Here is a 23,514-nt window from a genome sequence, read left to right as displayed (position 1 = left end):
GAGAGAGATACATAGAGGGAGAGAGAGAGAGATACATAGAGAGAGAGATACATAGAGAGAGAGAGAGAGAGAGAGAGACATAGAGAGAGAGAGAGAGAGAGACACATAGAGAGAGAGAGAGATACATAGAGAGATACATAGAGGGAGAGAGAGAGAGAGATACATAGAGAGAGAGATACATAGAGGGAGAGAGAGAGATACATAGAGGGAGAGAGAGAGAGATACATAGAGAGAGAGATACATAGAGAGAGAGATACATAGAGAGAGACAGAGAGAGATACATAGAGAGAGACAGAGAGAGATACATAGAGAGATACATAGAGAGATACATAGAGAGAGACAGAGAGAGATACATAGAGAGAGATACATAGAGAGAGACAGAGAGAGATACATAGAGAGATACATAGAGAGAGACATAGAGGGAGAGAGAGAGAGAGAGAGAGAGATACATAGAGATAGACATAGAGGGAGAGAGAGAGAGAGAGATACATAGAGAGAGACAGAGAGAGATACATAGAGAGAGACAGAGAGAGATACATAGAGAGATACATAGAGGGAGAGAGACAGAGAGAGATACATAGAGAGAGACAGAGAGAGATACATAGAGAGATACACAGAGAGAGAGAGAGACAGAGAGAGATACATAGAGGGAGATACACAGAGAGATACATAGAGAGAGACAGAGAGAGAGAGAGAGACATAGAGGGAGACAGAGAGATACATAGAGGGAGATACATAGAGAGACAGAGAGAGATACATAGAGGAGAGAGAGAGATACATAGAGAGATACATAGAGAGATACATAGAGGGAGATACATAGAGATACATAGAGAGATACATAGAGAGAGATACATAGAGATACATAGAGAGATACATAGAGGGAGATACATAGAGAGACAGAGAGAGATACATAGAGGGAGAGAGAGAGAGATACATAGAGAGATACATAGAGAGATACATAGAGGGAGATACATAGAGATACATAGAGAGAGACATAGAGGAGATACATAGAGAGATACATAGAGAGATACATAGAGAGATACATAGAGAGAGAGATACATAGAGGGGAGAGAGAGAGATACATAGAGAGATACATAGAGAGATACATAGAGATACATAGAGATACATAGAGAGAGACATAGAGGGAGATACATAGAGAGATACATAGAGAGATACATAGAGAGATGCATAGAGGGAGAGAGAGATACATAGAGGGAGAGAGAGCTACATAGAGGGAGAGAGAGATACATAGAGGGAGAGAGAGATACATAGAGGGAGAGAGAGAGAGATACATAGAGAGATACATAGAGAGATACATAGAGAGATACATAGAGAGAGAGATACATAGAGGGAGAGAGAGATACATAGAGGGAGAGAGAGATACATAGAGGGAGATACATAGAGATACATAGAGAGATACATAGAGAGATACATAGAGGGAGAGAGAGATACATAGAGGGAGAGAGAGATACATAGAGGGAGATACATAGAGATACATAGAGAGATACATAGAGAGATACATAGAGAGAGAGATACATAGAGGGAGAGAGAGATACATAGAGGGAGATACATAGAGATACATAGAGAGATACATAGAGAGAGAGATACATAGAGGGAGAGAGAGATACATAGAGGGAGATACATAGAGGGAGAGAGAGATACATAGAGGGAGATACATAGAGAGATACATAGAGAGATACATAGAGAGAGAGATACATAGAGGAGAGAGAGAGATACATAGAGGAGAGAGAGATACATAGAGGGAGATACATAGAGATACATAGAGAGAGACATAGAGGGAGATACATAGAGAGATACATAGAGAGAGAGATACATAGAGGGAGAGAGAGATACATAGAGGGAGATACATAGAGATACATAGAGAGATACATAGAGGGAGATACACAGAGAGATACATAGAGAGAGACAGAGACAGAGAGACATAGAGGGAGACAGAGAGATACATAGAGGGAGACATAGAGAGATACATAGAGGGAGACAGAGACAGAGATACATAGAGAGAGACATAGAGAGATACATAGAGGGAGACATAGAGAGATACATAGAGGGAGATACATAGAGAGAGACATAGAGAGATACATAGAGGGAGATACATAGAGAGAGACATAGAGAGATACATAGAGGGAGACAGAGAGAGATACATAGAGGGAGAGAGAGAGAGATACATAGAGGGAGATACATAGAGATACATAGAGAGATACATAGAGAGAGAGAGATACATAGAGATACATAGAGAGATACATAGAGGGAGATACATAGAGAGACAGAGAGAGATACATAGAGGGAGAGAGAGAGATACATAGAGAGATACATAGAGAGATACATAGAGGGAGATACATAGAGATACATAGAGAGATACATAGAGAGAGAGATACATAGAGATACATAGAGAGATACATAGAGGGAGATACATAGAGAGACAGAGAGAGATACATAGAGGGAGAGAGAGAGAGATACATAGAGAGATACATAGAGAGATACATAGAGGGAGATACATAGAGATACATAGAGAGAGACATAGAGGGAGATACATAGAGAGATACATAGAGAGATACATAGAGAGATACATAGAGAGAGAGATACATAGAGGGAGAGAGAGAGAGATACATAGAGAGATACATAGAGAGATACATAGAGATACATAGAGATACATAGAGAGAGACATAGAGGGAGATACATAGAGAGATACATAGAGAGATACATAGAGAGATGCATAGAGGGAGAGAGAGATACATAGAGGGAGAGAGAGCTACATAGAGGGAGAGAGAGATACATAGAGGGAGAGAGAGATACATAGAGGGAGAGAGAGAGAGATACATAGAGAGATACATAGAGAGATACATAGAGAGATACATAGAGAGAGAGATACATAGAGGGAGAGAGAGATACATAGAGGGAGAGAGAGATACATAGAGGGAGATACATAGAGATACATAGAGAGATACATAGAGAGATACATAGAGGGAGAGAGAGATACATAGAGGGAGAGAGAGATACATAGAGGGAGATACATAGAGATACATAGAGAGATACATAGAGAGATACATAGAGGGAGAGAGAGATACATAGAGGGAGAGAGAGATACATAGAGGGAGATACATAGAGATACATAGAGAGATACATAGAGAGAGAGATACATAGAGGGAGAGAGAGATACATAGAGGGAGATACATAGAGGGAGAGAGAGATACATAGAGGGAGATACATAGAGAGATACATAGAGAGATACATAGAGAGAGAGATACATAGAGGGAGAGAGAGATACATAGAGGGAGAGAGAGATACATAGAGGGAGATACATAGAGATACATAGAGAGAGACATAGAGGGAGATACATAGAGAGATACATAGAGAGAGAGATACATAGAGGGAGAGAGAGATACATAGAGGGAGATACATAGAGATACATAGAGAGAGACATAGAGGGAGATACATAGAGAGATACATAGAGAGATACATAGAGAGATACATAGAGGGAGAGAGAGATACATAGAGGGAGAGAGAGATACATAGAGGGAGATACATAGAGATACATAGAGAGATACATAGAGAGAGAGATACATAGAGGGAGAGAGAGATACATAGAGGGAGATACATAGAGGGAGAGAGAGATACATAGAGGGAGATACATAGAGAGATACATAGAGAGATACATAGAGAGAGAGATACATAGAGGGAGAGAGAGATACATAGAGGGAGAGAGAGATACATAGAGGGAGATACATAGAGATACATAGAGAGAGACATAGAGGGAGATACATAGAGAGATACATAGAGAGAGAGATACATAGAGGGAGAGAGAGATACATAGAGGGAGATACATAGAGATACATAGAGAGAGACATAGAGGGAGATACATAGAGAGATACATAGAGAGATACATAGAGAGATACATAGAGGGAGAGAGAGATACATAGAGGGAGAGAGAGATACATAGAGGGAGACAGAGGGAGATACATAGAGATACATAGAGAGAGACATAGAGGGAGATACATAGAGAGATACATAGAGAGATACATAGAGAGATACATAGAGAGAGAGATACATAGAGGGAGAGAGAGATACATAGAGGGAGAGAGAGATACATAGAGAGATACATAGAGATACATAGAGGGAGACATAGAGGGAGATACATAGAGAGATACATAGGGAGAGAGATACATAGAGGGAGAGAGAGATACATAGAGAGAGATACATAGAGGGAGAGACAGAGAAGCAGTGTTGTGGATGACATCCAGATCAATCCGCTGCTCCAAAGTACATTGTGTGAATCAGATATAAGGACAGATTCAACCCTGAACACAGAGATACAGCATCATTTCCCACATTGTTAAAGTCCTGTCAGACTGCCCTGACTGTGTCCAGGTTTGGGTCTGTGTACCGCGCCGTTCAAAAAGTTGGAAAATCGTATCAGTGACATGAATGGGGAGTCAAACCATTTTGGTGTACAAAGACCACTGCTGCTCTAACTACCATCTTCATTTCACAGTATGTATCCTGTAAGTATTAGGGACAATTATTGAACAGAGGGACCATTTATTGAATCCATATATTGTAATGTCTACGACTGCCATGTGGGTATTATTAAAACTAGGAGAACTATGAGAATGCAGGTCACCTTTGTTGCAGTAATACTCCATGTCCTCACAGCTCATGTTCTCTGACTCAAACTCTGCTGAGAAGTTATCCTCTGTGGAGAACTCATCTTTGGCCGTGAGCTCGTTCTCCTCCGACACACACTCCTCCTCTTCCCCCAGGGCGCCATCCTCTAGGGGACCTGGACACACACACACACACACACACACACACACACACACACACAGTTATTTGATATATACTGTTTAGACATACTGTATAAGACAAGATGGACCCAAGCCAAAACGGAATGTTCTTTGCAAATTAAACACATAAGTACTTCATCTAAACTGGGCATTGAAGAAGTGCATTGTGGATGTTTTGCACCTGAAAGCAACCTGACTTGTAAAATAAATTACAGGTACCGACTGAACCAACCCTCTGAGAGAGAGAAAGGATAAAAGTTCCTCTGTGACTTTTCACTTGAGCATCAGCATGGGAGGTCTGAAGAAAATGCTTGTATTAATTTGTTAGCCTTATCAGAAGGTACAATGTTGATTTCCCATTTACAATTCCTGCCCCCAGGTAACACACCAGAGCAATCGTAAAGGAGACATTTTTCTGTGTGATTAATTTCTCCCCCTCTGTGCAATATTATTTCTTTAAATCTAAATGATTTCAGAGTTTTGGCTTGTAGCTGTACATCTCTTCTGGTATTTGCATATTACCATTTTGCTTCAATAAATTGGTGCTGATGGAATTACAGTACTGCAGCATGAATTGTATTAGTTCAGAAAACATTTCGCCCTGCATCTGAATATTATTAAAAATAATGCATCTTACACACCTCTCCTCCCCCCAAAATATCTCTAATGTCCCCAGGAAATTAGCATAGTAAAATATAACTGAATTGATTTAACTTTAAGGTTAGTTTGCATTTGAAAAAGACACTATTGTCAGTCCCCACTGAAACCTGCATCCTTATCCTAACTTTTTCTCTCCCTTCTTTCTGTGTCTGCCTGTTTAAACTGAGAGTAAATAATCATATCAAACGTGGCGTTGTCAGCGGCTGGTAGATACAAACGTTCATCTCTTTCAGTCTGTCACACTTGAGCTTCACTGCAGCCTCTCTATCAGGTGCCATATTGGAGTCTCTGACAGACAGAAAGCTACATACGTCCACTACCCTGATATCCTCTCACAACCTTCCTATGTGTTTGTGGCATTGTAGCAGGGACTAGATCCCCACAGCTTTTAATAAAGCAATAATTTCGGTCAAAAAAAACAACTGGTGTGCCTCTCCTGTTTCCCTTTCTTCCCGCGCGGAGCTTCATAAAAGACCCCCTGATCTCCACAAACTGCTTGCTCTTTTCATTAGGTTTCTAAATGACTCCTTTGTAGCAGGCTACATCTGCAGGAGCCCTGGACATGAAACGAATTAGCACACACATCTCTAATAGACACACTATGGAGGGGAGAGAGAGAGACAGAGAGAGAGACAGAGAGAGAGACAGAGAGAGAGAGAGAGCGAGAGAGAGAGAGAGAGAGAGAGAGAGAGAGAGAGAGAGAGAGATACAGAGAGAGAGAGAAACAGAGAGAGAGAGAGAGATACAGAGACAGAGAGAGAGAGAGAGAGACAGAGAGAGAGAGAGATAGAGACAGAGAGATAGAGATACAGAGAGAGAGATACAGAGAGAGAGACAGAGACAGAGAGAGAGAGAGAGAGAGAGAGAGAGAGACAGAGAGATAGAGATACAGAGAGAGAGATACAGAGAGAGAGACAGAGACAGAGAGAGAGAGACAGAGAGAGAGAGAGATACAGAGAGAGAGACAGAGAGATAGAGATACAGAGAGAGAGATACAGAGAGAGAGACAGAGAGAGACAGAGAGAGAGAGAGAGACAGAGAGAGAGAGACAGAGAGAGAGAGAGAGAGAGACAGAGAGAGAGACAGAGAGAGAGAGACAGAGAGAGAGACAGAGAGAGAGAGATAGAGATACAGAGAGAGAGAGAGACAGAGAGATAGAGATACAGAGAGAGAGAGATACAGAAAGAGAGACAGAGACAGAGAGAGAGAGACAGAGAGAGAGAGAGATACAGAGAGAGAGACAGAGAGAGAGACAGAGACAGAGAGAGAGAGACAGAGAGAGAGAGAGATACAGAGAGAGATAGAGAGAGAGACAGAGACAGAGAGAGAGACAGAGAGAGAGAGACAGAGACAGAGAGAGAGATACAGAGAGAGAGACAGAGAGATAGAGATACAGAGAGAGAGAGAGAGATACAGAGAGAGAGATACAGAGAGAGAGAGACAGAGAGAGACAGAGAGAGAGAGAGAGACAGAGAGAGAGAGAGAGAGAGAGAGAGAGAGACAGAGAGAGAGAGAGAGACAGAGAGAGAGACAGAGAGAGAGAGAGACAGAGAGAGAGAGAGAGAGAGAGACAGAGAGAGAGACAGAGAGAGAGAGAGACAGAGAGAGAGAGACAGAGAGAGAGAGACAGAGAGAGAGAGAGAGAGAGAGAGAGAGAGACAGAGAGAGAGAGAGAGAGAGAGAGAGAGAGAGAGAGAGAGAGAGACAGAGAGAGAGAGAGAGACAGAGGCTGTAAATTGGGAACCAGTTTTATGATCTTGTCTGACGTCTTCTACTGACTCCACCAGGAGTGAAAGAGAGTGAAACATGAATGGAGTTGATGAGTCTTCTCCGCCATCGCTTCAGATGATACTGAGAGATTCATATCTCCACTATCAAGGGCAGATTGCATGACTGAAGTTAAACCCGTCTGCCTAGGCAATTGAGGACGGTGCGACAGAAGAGGAAAAACCCTCTCTTTTCTCTGTATCCGTTTACATTCATTACACAGCTGAAAAGGGGATGTGTGTGTACAACTGAACGATTCTACCTCATTGCAGGGTAAATTAAACACCACTATTTGGCCTTACAAAATACATCTGTAGTTCAATAATACGAGATGAGAGATTGTCATGGCCAATAAGAACAGAGATGGGGAAGATTAGATAGGATACAGTCTGCTATAATGGTTCTCTTGTGTCCTCTACTCGAGCAACACAAGTTGTGATGACCAAATAAACTCAAAGATATTACCAAGACAGATGCTTCATGAATCACCAGTGTTATTGCATATTGTAAAATAAAATGAGATCCAAACATAGTCGGACACATGAAAGGAGTTTGGAAGGCTACTTCTTGGGGTCTGCGTAGATTACCAAAGTTTGAATGCTTCCCTCACATGTTCAGTTTATTATACAGTATTCATAGCATGGAGAGACCTGGAATTATTTCAGAGACAGCAATGATAAGAATAATGACTTTCTAAATGACTAGCACTGCACTCCTAACTCATTTTCTGATAGTGGCATCCCCAGCTATATTTAGTTGTGTACTGTTTAAAATCCTGCCACATTCCCTATGTGACCCACTATATGGATGTTGTTGGTGCGTTTCTATCAGTGATGTATATAAACCCTGGATTGCTGATGCTATGTATTGGCCAATGAGAGGGTTGGAAGCCACCGGTCGGCCATATTGGCACTCCCCAGAAGACGCAGTCCTACATAGGAATGACTGGAATTCTATAACTATTTTAATTACATTTATTTAAGTTTTCTTTTTTTGTAGTGGGGACATTAACATTAGAACTTTCAAAAAATGTGCTATATTTTAAGAAAAATGTTTATATACATATATTATGTTTACCTGACATAATATCATTTAAAAGTCTGCATTAAGGTGTGTGTAATAGAATAAACATTGCAAAAACAAATGTAGACATGAATAAATGCATTTCTATAACTGGTGGGGGAGCGCAGAGATGGCACCCTGTCAGTCATCTATTGTATTTATAAATCACTGGTTTCTTTAGGTGCTGGGGAACAGCCCAAAGGAATGTGTGATCCTTTACCCTCTTATCAACCCTCCTCTAGAGTTCAGTAGGACACTGACACCCTCCACCCACTACCAACATTTCTTTTCCCAACACTAAACAACAACATCACATAAAATGTTCTTCCTCCTTCTTTGGAAAGCTTATAATGTTCAGTATTGACTCAGACAAACGCCCCATTCCCATAAAACATTAAGTAGTACTGCCATACCTGTGTCAACCAAACCTGCATGATTGCCATGGTAGTCAGGTATATCTGTGTCTGCTCCAGCCCTGCCAGCCACTGACCATCAGCCCTGACTGTATCACTCCTATCCATCAGCCCTGCCAGCCACTGACCATCAGCCCTGACTGTATCACTCCTATCCATCAGCCCTGCCAGCCACTGACCATCAGCCCTGACTGTATCACTCCTATCCATCAGCCCTGCCAGCCACTGACCATCAGCCCTGACTGTATCACTCCTATCCATCAGCCCTGCCAGCCACTGAACATCAGCCCTGACTGTATCACTCCTATCCATCAGCCCTGCCAGCCACTGACCATCAGCCCTGACTGTATCACTCCTATCCATCAGCCCTGCCAGCCACTGACCATCAGCCCTGACTGTATCACTCCTATCCATCAGCCCTGCCAGCCACTGACCATCAGCCCTGACTCTATCACCCCTATCCATCAGCCCTGCCAGCCACTGACCATCAGCCCTGACTGTATCACTCCTATCCATCAGCCCTGCCAGCCACTGACCATCAGCCCTGGCTGTATCACCCCTATCCATCAGCCCTGCCAGCCACTGACCATCAGCCCGGACTGTATCACCCCAATCCATCTAGGTCTGACTGTATCACCTCTATCCATCTAGGTCTGACTATATCACCTCTATCCATCTAGGTCTGACTGTATCACCTCTATCCATCTAGGTCTGACTGTATCACCTCTATCCATCAAGGTCTGACTGTATCACCTCTATCCATCTAGGTCTGACTGTATCACCCCAATCCATCTAGGTCTGACTGTATCACCTCTATCCATCTAGGTCTGACTGTATCACCCCTATCCATCTAGGTCTGACTGTATCACCTCTATCCATCTAGGTCTGACTGTATCACCTCTATCCATCTAGGTCTGACTGTATCACCTCTATCCATCTAGGTCTGACTGTATCACCTCTATCCATCTAGGTCTGACTGTATCACCTCTATCTATCTAGGTCTGACTGTATCACCTCTATCTATCTAGGTCTGACTGTATCACCTCTATCTATCTAGGTCTGACTGTATCACCTCTATCCATCTAGGTCTGACTGTATCACCTCTATCCATCTAGGTCTGACTGTATCACCTCTATCCATCTAGGTCTGACTGTATCACCTCTATCCATCTAGGTCTGACTGTATCACCTCTATCCATCAAGGTCTGACTGTATCACCTCTATCCATCTAGGTCTGACTGTATCACCCCAATCCATCTAGGTCTGACTGTATCACCTCTATCCGTCTAGGTCTGACTGTATCACCCCTATCCATCTAGGTCTGACTGTATCACCTCTATCCATCTAGGTCTGACTGTATCACCTCTATCCATCTAGGTCTGACTGTATCACCTCTATCCATCTAGGTCTGACTGTATCACCTCTATCCATCTAGGTCTGACTGTATCACCTCTATCTATCTAGGTCTGACTGTATCACCTCTATCTATCTAGGTCTGACTGTATCACCTCTATCTATCTAGGTCTGACTGTATCACCTCTATCCATCTAGGTCTGACTGTATCACCTCTATCCATCTAGGTCTGACTGTATCACCTCTATCCATCTAGGTCTGACTGTATCACCTCTATCCATCTAGGTCTGACTGTATCACCTCTATCCATCTAGGTCTGACTGTATCACCTCTATCTATCTAGGTCTGACTGTATCACCTCTATCTATCTAGGTCTGACTGTATCACCTCTATCTATCTAGGTCTGACTGTATCACCTCTATCCATCTAGGTCTGACTGTATCACCTCTATCCATCTAGGTCTGACTGTATCACCTCTATCCATCTAGGTCTGACTGTATCACCTCTATCCATCTAGGTCTGACTGTATCACCTCTATCCATCTAGGTCTGACTGTATCACCTCTATCCATCTAGGTCTGACTGTATCACCTCTATCTATCTAGGTCTGACTGTATCACCTCTATCCATCTAGGTCTGAATGTTCTTCAGCCGAAGGAGGAAACTTCAGCCCAGTTTCAAATACTAACACAGTTGAGAAGCCACTGCTAATAGTGCTGAGCTGAATGCAGACCAACTGTGATCACAGTGCTTCTTTTGTTCAAGCCATGGCCTCTGTGTGGTAGAAATCAACTGAGCCCCATGGAGCCCTAGACTGATACGGTATTACCCTGTGGAGTATATATAAACCATCAGCTAATACTCTGACCACAGGCTACTATATGATGAACATATTCATGAGTCAAGCACCTGGGATCAGAGGTAGCTAGCTATACAGACTATCAGTCGATTTGTTTTCTCCACAGCGGGCGTCAATGAACTCAGCGGACTAAAGGAAAACATGACATAGTTCCACAAACATTTGAGCGAAATAATCCAAATAAATTGAGCTCTAAACAAATATCTTAGCCTTGTATGAGTGACTGCTTATTTCATGGCTTGCTTTTTCCAGCCCGCCTGCTTGTGGTTGGGCTGTGATAGCGATACCAGCCATTATCAGCCGGATCCACAGTGTGATGTCTGGATCACAAACCAGGCCTCCTCTATAGCCTCCTAATTAGAAGTCAGGTAATTGAATCTGACAGAACAATGCAGCAGATCTCTAGAAGCATGGAAATCATTTTTCTCCCACCTATACAGTTTTTCATCAGAAGGTCCATTGAAAATGGGTCCAAGCTGGCCTGGGGATAAAACATAGCACCTGAGAGAGACTAAACGTGAATGCATAATGCCAGCCTAAAACCCAATAGGGGTCAGCTCAACCCCTGCCAACTTCCACTGTGACTGGCCCTTTGTGCCAATGCTGATACTGTGCCTTTACACTTCCAGCTGAACTAATGCACACACCATATGCTCAGACACACACACACATGCAGGCAAACGCATTCACACACACACACCACACACAGACACACACACACACGGTAGGCCACTAACTTATGCAGGGGAAATATAGACGTTGTCTCAAGTTACTAAGCTACTGGGTTCTTACCATGGAGATAATGTACACCCCTACCACCAGACACACAGAGATACACACACAGGTGTTTACCCACACAGCCTGAGAAAAGAAACAAATTCACTCTATCTGATCTGAGAACCAGAATAAGTATTTTTCTCTGGTCTGGGAGAGAGGGAGAGGACAAGAGAGAGGAAGAGAGAGAGAGAGAGAGAGAGAGAGAGAGAGAGAGGGAGTGAGGAAGAGTGAGAGAGAGAGAGAGAGAGAGAGAGAGAGAAAGAGAGAGAGAAAGAGAGAAAAAGAGAGAGAGAGAGAAAGAGAGCGAGAGAAAGAAAGAGCGAGAGAAAGAGAGAAAAAGAGAGAGGAAGAGAGAGAAAGAGAGAGAGGAAGAGAAAGAGAGAGGAAGAGAGGAAGAGAGAAAGAGAGAGAGTGAGAGAGAGGAAGAGAAAGAGAGAGGAAGAGAGGAAGAGAGAGAGAGAGGAAGAGAGGAAGAGAGAGAGAGAGAGGAAGAGAAAGAGAGAGGAAGAGAGAGAAAGAGAGAGAGTGAGAGAGAGGAAGAGAGAGAGAGAGGAAGAGAGAGAGAGAGAGAGGAAGAGAAAGAGAGAGGAAGAGAGAGAAAGAGAGAGAGAGGAAGAGAGGAAGAGAGAGTGAGAGAGAGGAAGAGAAAGAGAGAGGAAGAGAGAGAAAGAGAGAGAGAGAGGAAGAGAGGAAGAGAGAAAGAGAGAGAGTGAGAGAGAGAGTGAGAGAGAGGAAGAGAAAGAGAGAGGAAGAGAGGAAGAGAGAAAGAGAGAGAGCGAGAGAGAGAGTGAGAGAGAGAGCGAGAGAGAGAAAGAGCGAGAGAAAGAGAGAAAAATAGAGAGAATGAGAGCGAGAGAGAGAGAGAGACTGGGGGCAACAACTCTCTGATGCTCTCTCTTCTCCTATAATGACCTTTGGGATGCAGAGGGCTCTGGCAGCTTAGGAGAAGGCCGGCTGTGTGTGTTACAGGGCTGCACTCATTTAATCCGTGATCACCGTAATAAAATAGATACACCATTTACTCAATTCTTAATGGCTTAATGTGTAACAGCAACCCTCAGAGAGATTCTTCATCTTAAAGTACTTGATTGCATAAAATCTAATAAAGGAAAAGAGCCTGTTCTAACCCTGTGATCAGACTAAATGTGTGGAGCGAATGTTGCAACATCATGCAGTCAAAAGTAATTTACCATCTGTATATTTGACTGTGTCTGTGTGTGAATTCATTTTATTTGTGTATTCAGAACGGTTGGAAGAGTGGTGGAACAGTGGAGACTGATGTGTTCTCAGAGCCGCTGTCTGTGACCGACAATAAGCAATGCTATTGTTTAACTTGATTTTCCGGTTGCTAAGCAATGTAATTTTGGTGATTAGAAATGGCGGCGTTCCTAAATTCGGGCACTTTACAATCAACAGTCAACAAACTCACCACCGATACTTGTTTGGGAATTGTGATGAAAAGAGGGAGGATGTGGGGGTGGGGATTAATCTGAGGCTGGATCACAGCACACACACAGACGCACAGACGGACAGACGGACAGACAGACAGACGGACAGACGGACAGACAGACGGACGGACGGACGGACGGACGGACGGACGGACGGACGGACAGACAGACAGACAGACAGACAGACAGACAGACAGACAGACAGACAGACAGACAGACAGACAGACAGACAGACAGACAGACAGACAGACAGACAGACAGACAGACAGACATCACTCTGTGAGGCTGCAGGATGGCTCCACTGAAGACATGGCAGTGCCTCTCTTGTCAGTCATGCCAATGACATGATGTCTAAAACGGCTCTCAAAGTGTACGACTCGCAGTTTAAGATGGATTCATTGATACGGCAGAGAGAGAGAAAGAGAGAGACCCGTTGTCTATGATTGTCTGAGCTATGGTCTTCTAACTGCAGATTCCTCACGGTAGTGGGAAGAGCATTAACCAAGTACAAACAATGTAATGAATAGCAATCAGCATCAATCTAGTATTTAGATCAGACAAAAGCAGGATTTTGATGGTGTTTGCTGACTTGCATGTTGTTTATCTCACTATTAAAGGGAAATAGCACATTCTTATTTCTTCATCCAATGAATTTGAATTGGAATCGCATGAAAACACACTGGCATTTTACTATCCCATTAAAATGCTGGAGGTACCTCAGAGCAGGCCTGCGGCCCTCGGCAGACGTCAGCTTCTCTGTGGAGCTCGCTGCCTGGGTTGATTTTGCCTCACTTTACTCAGGCACCTAACTGGCGACTGACAGCTCTTTCCACTAACGTCACAGGGGGTCCTCTATAGCACCAATAAAAAGGAAAAGGTTCAAATAAACTCAGGGGGTTAGCTAGCAGACGTGCGCTTGTTTTTACAGCCACACACACTTTTCCCTGTGACCTGATCCTAGTACATTTTCATAATAAATACCCCAAAGGATGTGTGATAACACACTTACAATTAGTCTCCATAAAAAATGCAACCTTTCCAGACGATGCCATAACACTGTGGCACGTAAAGCCCCAGTCCCAGCAACAGGTTCAATATTTCATGTAATTACTGGTTCCTAAACATATTTATAATGAATGACTTATATTTCTTGACCGGATCATTTCCTTGTATAACTGTACACATGTTTTTCACTTGAACAATCAAGCCATTGACTCAGCCTTCTCCTGGGTGCTGTCAGGGCTAAGTGGGGGCATGCATCTTCAGCCACTGTCTCACCAGGAGGACAGTGGTGCTGGACGTCTGCAGAAGACTCATACTGCTCTATATATGATATCCTCACCTACGAACTCAAGAGCCATCATTTAACACAGGCAGGAAAAACACCATTCAATAACGGTAAGAAATGTCATTCTGTTCTAACTGCTGGATGACCTATGCCTGACCTTTGTAAGAGAGCAGTACTTTATGTCTACAATAGAATACTATTTTCTCTGTCTCTGCTTACTCACGAGTCTGGAAGTACATGATCCAATGACCGTAGGCATTATCATACAGTAGGTGGTAGTAGGTGACAGGCGATGGGGTATGGTAGTAGGTGACAGGGTATGGTGGTAGGTGACAGGCGACGGGGTATGGTAGTAGGTGACAGGTGACGGGTATGGTAGTAGGTGACAGGCGACGGGGTATGGTAGTAGGTGACAGGCGACGGGGTATGGTAGTAGGTGACAGGCGATGGGATATGGTAGTAGGTGACAGGCGGTGGGGTATGGTAGTAGGTGACAGGGTATGGTAGTAGGTGACAGGTGACGGGGTATGGTAGTAGGTGACAGGCGACGGGGTATGGTAGTAGGTGACAGGGTATGGTAGTAGGTGACAGGCGACGGGGTATGGTAGTAGGTGACAGGCGACGGGGTATGGTAGTAGGTGACAGGGTATGGTAGTAGGTGACAGGCGACGGGGGTATGGTAGTAGGTGACAGGCGACGGGGTATGGTAGTAGGTGACAGGGTATGGTAGTAGGTGACAGGCGACGGGGGTATGGTAGTAGGTGACAGGCGACGGGGTATGGTTGTAGGTGACAGGGTATGGTAGTAGGTGACAGGCGACGGGGTATGGTAGTGGGTGACAGGGTATGGTAGTAGGTGACAGGCGATGGGATATGGTAGTAGGTGACAGGCGACGGGGTATGGTAGTAGGTGACAGGCGACGGGGTATTGTAGTAGGTGACAGGCGACGGGGTATGGTAGTAGGTGACAGGCGGCGGGGTATGGTAGTAGGTGACAGGCGACGGGGTATGTAGTAGGTGACAGGCGACGGGGTATGGTAGTAGGTGACAGGCGACGGGGTATGGTAGTAGGTGACAGGCGATGGGATATGGTAGTAGGTGACAGGCGACGGGGTATGGTAGTAGGTGACAGGGTATGGTAGTAGGTGACAGGGTATGGTAGTAGGTGACAGGGTATGGTAGTAGGTGACAGGCGACGGGGTATGGTAGTAGGTGACAGGGTATGGTAGTAGGTGACAGGGTATGGTAGTAGGTGACAGGGTATGGTAGTAGGTGACAGGCGACGGGGTATGGTAGTAGGTGACAGGGTATGGTAGTAGGTGACAGGGTATGGTAGTAGGTGACAGGCGACGGGGTATGGTAGTAGGTGACAGGGACGGGGTATGGTAGTAGGTGACAGGTGACGGGGTATGGTAGTAGGTGACAGGGTATGGTAGTAGGTGACAGGCGACGGGGTATGGTAGTAGGTGACAGGCGACGGGGTATGGTAGTAGGTGACAGGTGACGGGGTATGGTAGTAGGTGACAGGCGACGTGGTATGGTAGTAGGTGACTGGGTATGGAAGAAGGTGACAGGCGACGGGGTATGGTAGTAGGTGACAGGCGACGGGGTATGGTAGTAGGTGACAGGTGACGGGGTATGGTAGTAGGTGACAGGCGATGGGATATGGTAGTAGGTGACAGGTGACGGGGTATGGTAGTAGGTGACAGGCGACGGGGTATGGTAGTAGGTGACAGGTGACGGGGTATGGTAGTAGGTGACAGGCGACGGGGTATGGTAGTAGGTGACGGGGTATGGTAGTAGGTGACAGGCGACGGGGTATGGTAGTAGGTGACAGGTGACGGGGTATGGTAGTAGGTGACAGGGTATGGAAGAAGGTGACAGGTGACGGGGTATGGTAGTAGGTGACAGGCGACGGGGTATGGTAGTAGGTGACAGGTGACGGGGTATGGTAGTAGGTGACAGGCGATGGGATATGGTAGTAGGTGACAGGCGATGGGATATGGTAGTAGGTGACAGGTGACGGGGTATGGTAGTAGGTGACAGGCGATGGGATATGGTAGTAGGTGACAGGCGACGGGGTATGGTAGTAGGTGACAGGCGACGGGGTATGGTAGTAGGTGACAGGCGATGGGATATGGTAGTAGGTGACAGGTGACGGGGTATGGTAGTAGGTGACAGGCGACGGGGTATGGTAGTAGGTGACAGGTGACGGGGTATGGTAGTAGGTGACAGGCGACGGGGTATGGTAGTAGGTGACGGGGTATGGTAGTAGGTGACAGGCGACGGGGTATGGTAGTAGGTGACAGGTGACGGGGTATGGTAGTAGGTGACAGGGTATGGAAGAAGGTGACAGGTGACGGGGTATGGTAGTAGGTGACAGGCGACGGGGTATGGTAGTAGGTGACAGGTGACGGGGTATGGTAGTAGGTGACAGGCGATGGGATATGGTAGTAGGTGACAGGCGATGGGATATGGTAGTAGGTGACAGGTGACGGGGTATGGTAGTAGGTGACAGGCGAAGGGATATGGTAGTAGGTGACAGGCGACGGGGTATGGTAGTAGGTGGGGTATGGTAGTAGGTGACAGGCGACGGGGTATGGTAGTAGGTGACAGGCGACGGGGTATGGTAGTAGGTGACAGGCGACGGGGTATGGTAGTAGGTGACAGGCGATGGGATATGGTAGTAGGTGACAGGCGACGGGGTATGGTAGTAGGTGACAGGCGATGGGATATGGTAGTAGGTGACAGGCGACGGGGTATGGTAGTAGGTGACAGGCGACGGGGTATGGTAGTAGGTGACAGGCGACGGGGTATGGTAGTAGGTGACAGGCGACGGGTTTGTGTCAAGAACTGCAACGCTTCTGTTTCTTTCTTTTTATTTACGCTCAACCGTTTCCTGTGTGTATCAAGAATGGTCCACCACCCAAAGGACATCTAGCCAACTTGACACAACTGTGGGAAGCATTGAAGTCAACATGGGCCAGCATCCCTGTGGAACGCCTTCGACACCTTGTAGATTCCATGTCCCGACGAATTCAGGCTTTTCTGAGGTGCTAAGGTGGGTGCAACTCAATATTAGGTAGATGTTCCTAATGTGTGGTATACTCAGTGTATGTCACATCTCTGTGAGTGTAGTAAAATGTAGTAAAATACCCACCAAGAGTTAAACTGCTTTTGCAACAATCAGCTTCCAGTCAATATTTTTTTTTTCAAAAAATGTACTGGGGAAGCATTCAGAAAGAAAAAAAAGATTAGTGTATCAAATAATGAAGATAAAATAATATTTTCCCCATCAAGGAATTTCTATGAAATGGATATATCTAAGATGTCAATTTCATTTCAGTGCTAAAGGATGGGGGGGTTATGCTTTTGCAATAATTTCTTCATTAATTCAATTCTAATTTGCCTCTGGTTCCTATTTCTACTATTGATAGTTCCACTTGTTAATACTGCGGATAAGGGAGAAAAAACATTTCTCCAACTCAGCGGAGACTGAGCCTCAGATAGGATCTAAATATTAACAACGCCAAAAGAAGTGTGAAGTCTGATGAACATTTCAAAAGAACAATTCTTTGTGGATCAGCTAAATCTTTTCCACTTTTTAATTAAAAGTAAAGAAAATAGAAGTTAATTATCCTGTAAAGATTAGCTGGTGGGCATCTTTCTGTAAATTAGTTCTAATTAAAAGGAAATTGTCAAATGACATTCAAAGTACTGTCCTTTAAAACAGAGGGAGAGATTGGGATACTCTCTCCCTCTCTCTCTGTCTCTCTTTCCCCCTCTCTCTCTCTCTCTCTCTCTCTCTCTCTCTCTCTCTCTCTGTCTCTCTCTCTCTCTCTCTCTCTCTCTCTCTCTCTCTCTCTCTCTCTCTCTCTCTCTGTCTCTCTCTCTCTCTCTCTCTCTCTCTCTCTCTCTCTCTCTCTCTCTCTCTCTCTCTCTGTCTCTCTCTCTCTCTCTCTCTCTCTCTCTCTCTCTCTCTCTCTCTCTCTCTCTCTCTCTCTCTCTCTCTCTCTCTCTCTCTCTCTCGCTCTCTCTCTCTCTCAGCTCCCCTTGAAACCTGGGTTACAGGGCTGTAGCAGCACTCTGAGGGATATGGCTGCTGCAAAGGATCAACTGATTGCACTTACAGTCTGCCTGATCCATCTTTTGGGTGGGTTAGCATGACACGAAAGCAACCACAGACACAATCAAATTCCTTATCTACTTTGAGCTGACTGCTGTTCTAGGACGAAGTTTGCAGATTTCATGTTGATTTCATCATCCATTGTTTGATTTCACAGGGCTCATTTCTGTCCATTGTACTGACTCAAACAGAACAGTTCCCTGACAAAAGAACCCAACCCATCTGCTCATACTAATGATTCTCTCCTCTCCTCTCCTCTCCTCTCCTCTCCTCTCCTCTCCTCTCCTCTCCTCTCCTCTCCTCTCCTCTCCTCTCCTCTCCTCTCCTCTCCTCTCCTCTCCTCTCCTCTCCTCTCCTCTCCTCTCCTCTCCTCTCCTCTCCTCTCCTCTCCTCTCCTGGCCTGAGGGACTGACTGAGGTAGGTTTACACCAATAACCTACAGAGATGTCAAACCTACCGTGGAACGTCCTGATCACCGTTACTATGTTACTGCGTTAATACCTACCTGATATCTTTAGCAGTGCAGGTACAGTGATAACAGGGCTGTCCACAATGTCTTATAGAACTACTGACAAGTTCCTGATTTTGATTCACATAGCAGCCTACTGTGGTGTCTGAAGAGAGGCACAAATGACACAGAAATTATGACAATTCAGACAATCAAACAAGAGGGAAATGCTTAACAATGAACAGACAGACAGACAGACAGACAGACAGACAGACAGGCAGGCAGGCAGGCAGGCAGGCAGGCAGGCAGGCAGGCAGGCAGGCAGGCAGGCAGGCAGGCAGGCAGGCAGGCAAGCAGACAGACAGACAGACAGACAGACAGACAGACAGACAGACAGACAGACAGACAGACAGACAGACAGACAGACAGACAGACAGACAGTGTATGTGTGGAGTGGGGAGAGTAGCGTGGAGTCTCAGCCTCCTCTCCTCTCCTCCACAGGGATTGAGTGTTCTCACAGTAAATGGAAGTGGTACAGCTCTGACCTTTGAGCTGAGCCCAGCGGAGTGAAGGCTCTGTCAAAATATTCCTTCAGAAATGACAATCCACCACGCTGGTCTGTAGGCTTGACATGGCAGGGAAGTGGAGAGCCCTAACCTGCTGATCCTGACATTCCAAATGAGAGGATTATCATGACAACACCACTGCCGCTAGAGTCACAGACAACACACCGCCCTCAACATATTCTGCCATTTTATTCACTCCACAATGTCTAACATCTGATCATGTCAATATGTCAAAAACGAAAAATATGACAAAACAAAATGTTTGTGTAACGCAAAGAATTCTGTATTATGATTGTTCATGGTTATTTGTATAACTGTTATTATTATGAGTGTATTGTTATTTCATTAATAATGTACTTACTACACTAAAAGCAGGAACCATTCCCCTCCTTCAAATCCAGAGAATATTCCTATTGAATAGACACAATATCACAATATCACAGCCTCCATTTTCCAAAATGTTTCCGTATTTCAACCAAATGACTCGGTCTCTGTGAGGAAGCCGGTGAGGAACAAAGACAGGCAGTCATAATTCTATCTTGGCGTGTACGGCATGTCAATGGGCACCTTCGTCCTGGAGGGCATTCCCCTGGGCCCTCAGGCTTCAAAACCATGTCCAATTGATGTGGTGCTCTATAGCAGCACGCTGCCATGATGTTCAGATTTATTGGAGGTGCGTTATGACAACACTGATGTTTACACCTGTCTCTCACTGAAGCTCAAGGTTTGCTTTCTCTAATTTAGAAAATCTACAGTATGCATATGAGTTTGTTGGCAGGGATTTAAATTAGGTCAGATATGGAATAAATCAATAGCAACCCCATATATACTTCTTCTTCTCTTTTCTCTCTCTCTCTCTCTCTCTCTCTCTCTACCCTTCTCTGCTCAGAAGCTTGGCGATGAAGCAGCCTGGTGACTGCAGAAGTGTGATATGTGCAAATCACATTTGCAGATGAGCTTGAAACTCGTTTTTAATATTCAGATATCAGCCATCCCGCACTGGAAGCCCACTAAGACTCGATCCGGGAGGGGGGAGCAAGATCCCCACGTCATTAAGGGAGTCGTTATAGCCCGGTTTACGTTTAACATATTCCACATAAAAATGTACAACCAAGTAAAAACATCACCAGTTATCAGGCGATAACAATGCAAATTGTCAAAAGCGCATGAAGATTCAGTCTAAATCCAAAGTCGACTCTCACGTCTTTCTCATGTCTGGGTTTAACATCCTCAGCTTATTGCTGCTTTCATTTCCTTCTCCTTTTTCCCTCTCAGAGAAGTCACATGTCTGTCGAGTCTGACTCTGTGAAAGGTATGTTTGCCACGAGATGCGAGTACACGTGTCTCTATAGCCTGCCAATTGCTCATCAAACACAGCTCTGGGAGGGAAGCTTGGCTGTGGTTTAGGAGGACATCCAAACAGCAATGCAGTGCCACCGGACGAATCAGACTAGCATCCAGCCTCCTGTTTACCCGTTTGGTTCAAAATGAATGGCAACAAGAGACCGACCGTTCACCACCAACTGTTCATGAACCAACCGCCTTCTGTAGCCTACAACAGCAGCTCTCAACAACAACAACAACGACGCCACCCAAAGGCTCATCGTTTTCTCTGCTCGCTTCACACCCATCCTCTTCCTTCGCCATATATCCTCTCTGACACCCGTTTAGTTAAACGCTTGTAGCCCAAACTTTTTCATTGGATGACAGAGAACGTTGCCCCCTGCAATTTCCCCCTACCTCCCTCATTTCCCCCTACCTCCCTCATTTCCCCGTGTCTTAGCCCCTGTGCCAGATTTGTCTCTGTGCCATTTTAATTACAGGGAGGCAATCTTTATGGTGGTATTCTGCGAGAACACCAATCTGCAGAAAAGGTGATAAGTAGAACTGCTACCCAGCTTTGGTATCAGTAATAAACAGACACTTAATTGAATAATTTGACCCAAGCGGCTGATCCTCTGAAATAGCATGTTGAAAAAATGATTTGGAATATTAAGACAGTTCAAATGTTTTGCATGACGCCTGCAGTACAAAAACATCAGTCTCTTTGGCTGGTTGCCCGCAACTCTCCAACGTGGGCTATGGTGGGGTGTTGAGGAAGGAGATAAGTGAGCTGCTGGTATCCTGGAAGGGTTGAGACATGTGGGGGAGATGGAGGAGCAGTGTGCCTCCCTGCCTACTGAATCTGGTTCTGGTTCTGGATCCAGCTACAGCCTCATGGAACTTGCCCCCAGCCAGGTGCTCTCCTCTCCTCCACAGCAGTGTCTTAAAGACAACCTCTCCCAGCTGCTTCCTGTTTAAGGATAGCGGTTACAGGATGATGACACAGATTCAACACTGCATCAGGTTTGTACAAGGCTGTAAAAACCTCTCCACAGTTCAACGCTGATTTGACTGGTAGCATCATATTGAGGGGAGACTATTTACAGATGCAGCAGAGTTATCAATCGAACAGACACACAATTCAGGTCCAATGTCACTTCTACTCATTATGGTAATAGTTAATACATGCAAATGAAAACATTCCGGCAATTTGATTTCTTTGAAGATAGTTTGCATATTGTCTTGGCCATGATGATGGAGCACTTTCCCCCAGCTTCAATTTATGCAAGGCTAGTTAGTTCATTTTTATCAGGTCCCAGTTCATTTCTAGGGCTACTGGAATGAGTTCTCCCCCTCACTACTTAACTCATTAGGATTCAGGTACCATAAGCATATTTTTCACGCAATTGGTGTTTTTCTTAATTAAGAAACAAATGAATTCTCCCCAGCAAAATAGATGGAACACCAGGATAGGGTGCCAGGGGCCAGATGCAGTGCGGCTTAATTAGGAGTCACTCTATTGTCGGAGCTTTTTTTAATGAACCTCCAATCTAAATGGATATCAAAAAACCTTCTAGTAGAAAAAAAATACGGTCCATTTAAAAGAATAGGAAAATAAAAGACAATGAAAGACAGACACAGCAGCGGGCTCACACCTACAGTTCAGAGAACATGGTGCCCTTGTCACCTCTGGATGAGGCCCGTTTAAATGTCTCGATCCCTTACGCTCCTCTCTGCTCTGTTCTGCTTCACAGCCCCTCCAGCTATGTCTAGTACTGTGCCAAGCCTACACAGCAACACTCGTTTCAACTTCTCATCAAAGGTGGCGGTTCCATTAGCCTGTGGATAGGTATCAACTAACTACTTCTGAAAGAGTTGAAGCTGTCAATTTCCTCTCGTAGTAGAAACAATTTGGTTGGTGTTGATAATTATCATACTGGAATCATTTTCGATGCAGCAACATAACTTTCCTGTTAGATAGTTCAAGGAGTTCCTCTATACATTTGAACATTTAGGAGGGATATTAACCATATTGCATTTTGATGTCTCCTGAGATGAAACAACAATTCAACAACAATTCATGAGGCAAAACCCGTTCTAAAGGAGAGCAAAAGAAAAACTTCAGTTCCATTTGATGCGTTTTTGAAAGAGAAGAACTTGTGTGAAGCAAAATCATTTAGGTCAGCTTGCTGCTGCTGCCTGTGTTGGGTTGGGTGACTGAAGGCGATAGCATCGGGGCTGTTTTGACTGAAATAAAAACCACAGCATGTCCACATGTTCTGCCAAAGCCATCAGTTCTTCTTCAGACGGCATGGCTTAGAAGCTCCCCGAGGACGGCCCAGTGCCCACTGATACGGGCCCAGGAACCGTCCATCTTGTCCAGGCCAAGTATCCCCGTGCCCAAGGGCTGTGCCATCAATGCCACAACTAGCGCCAGGACTGGATCCAACCCAGGCCCTGCAATCCATTTCAAAGGATGTTTTATGGATCAGGTATGCAGTGTGATTTCCCTTTCCCTTTGTAATGCAGCGGGTCAAAGGTGAGCTTGGCCGACTTTTAAGTCATATAGTCATTTTTTTGCGTTTCATTTGGGTAGAGAACACATAATTGATTTCAGAGTTTCCA

General features: G+C 44.9%; 1 protein-coding gene across 1 annotated transcript in view; it reads right to left on the bottom strand.

Moving 5' to 3' along the window:
• The window catches only part of LOC112222801 (zinc finger protein ZFPM2-like), a 167,398-nt gene that overhangs the window by 125,218 nt on the left and 18,666 nt on the right, over positions 1-23,514 (bottom strand). Inside the window, exon 2 of the mRNA XM_042304788.1 lies at positions 4,640-4,798. Within this exon, the coding sequence (XP_042160722.1) occupies positions 4,640-4,798 (159 nt within the window). The remainder of the gene's footprint in view (positions 1-4,639; positions 4,799-23,514) is intronic.

The sequence above is a fragment of the Oncorhynchus tshawytscha genome, linkage group LG23 (assembly GCF_018296145.1).
Source record: "Oncorhynchus tshawytscha isolate Ot180627B linkage group LG23, Otsh_v2.0, whole genome shotgun sequence".
NCBI lineage: Eukaryota > Metazoa > Chordata > Actinopteri > Salmoniformes > Salmonidae > Oncorhynchus > Oncorhynchus tshawytscha.
The sequence above is the reverse complement of the archived record's forward strand: the minus strand, read 5'-3'. Positions and strand labels throughout refer to the sequence as shown.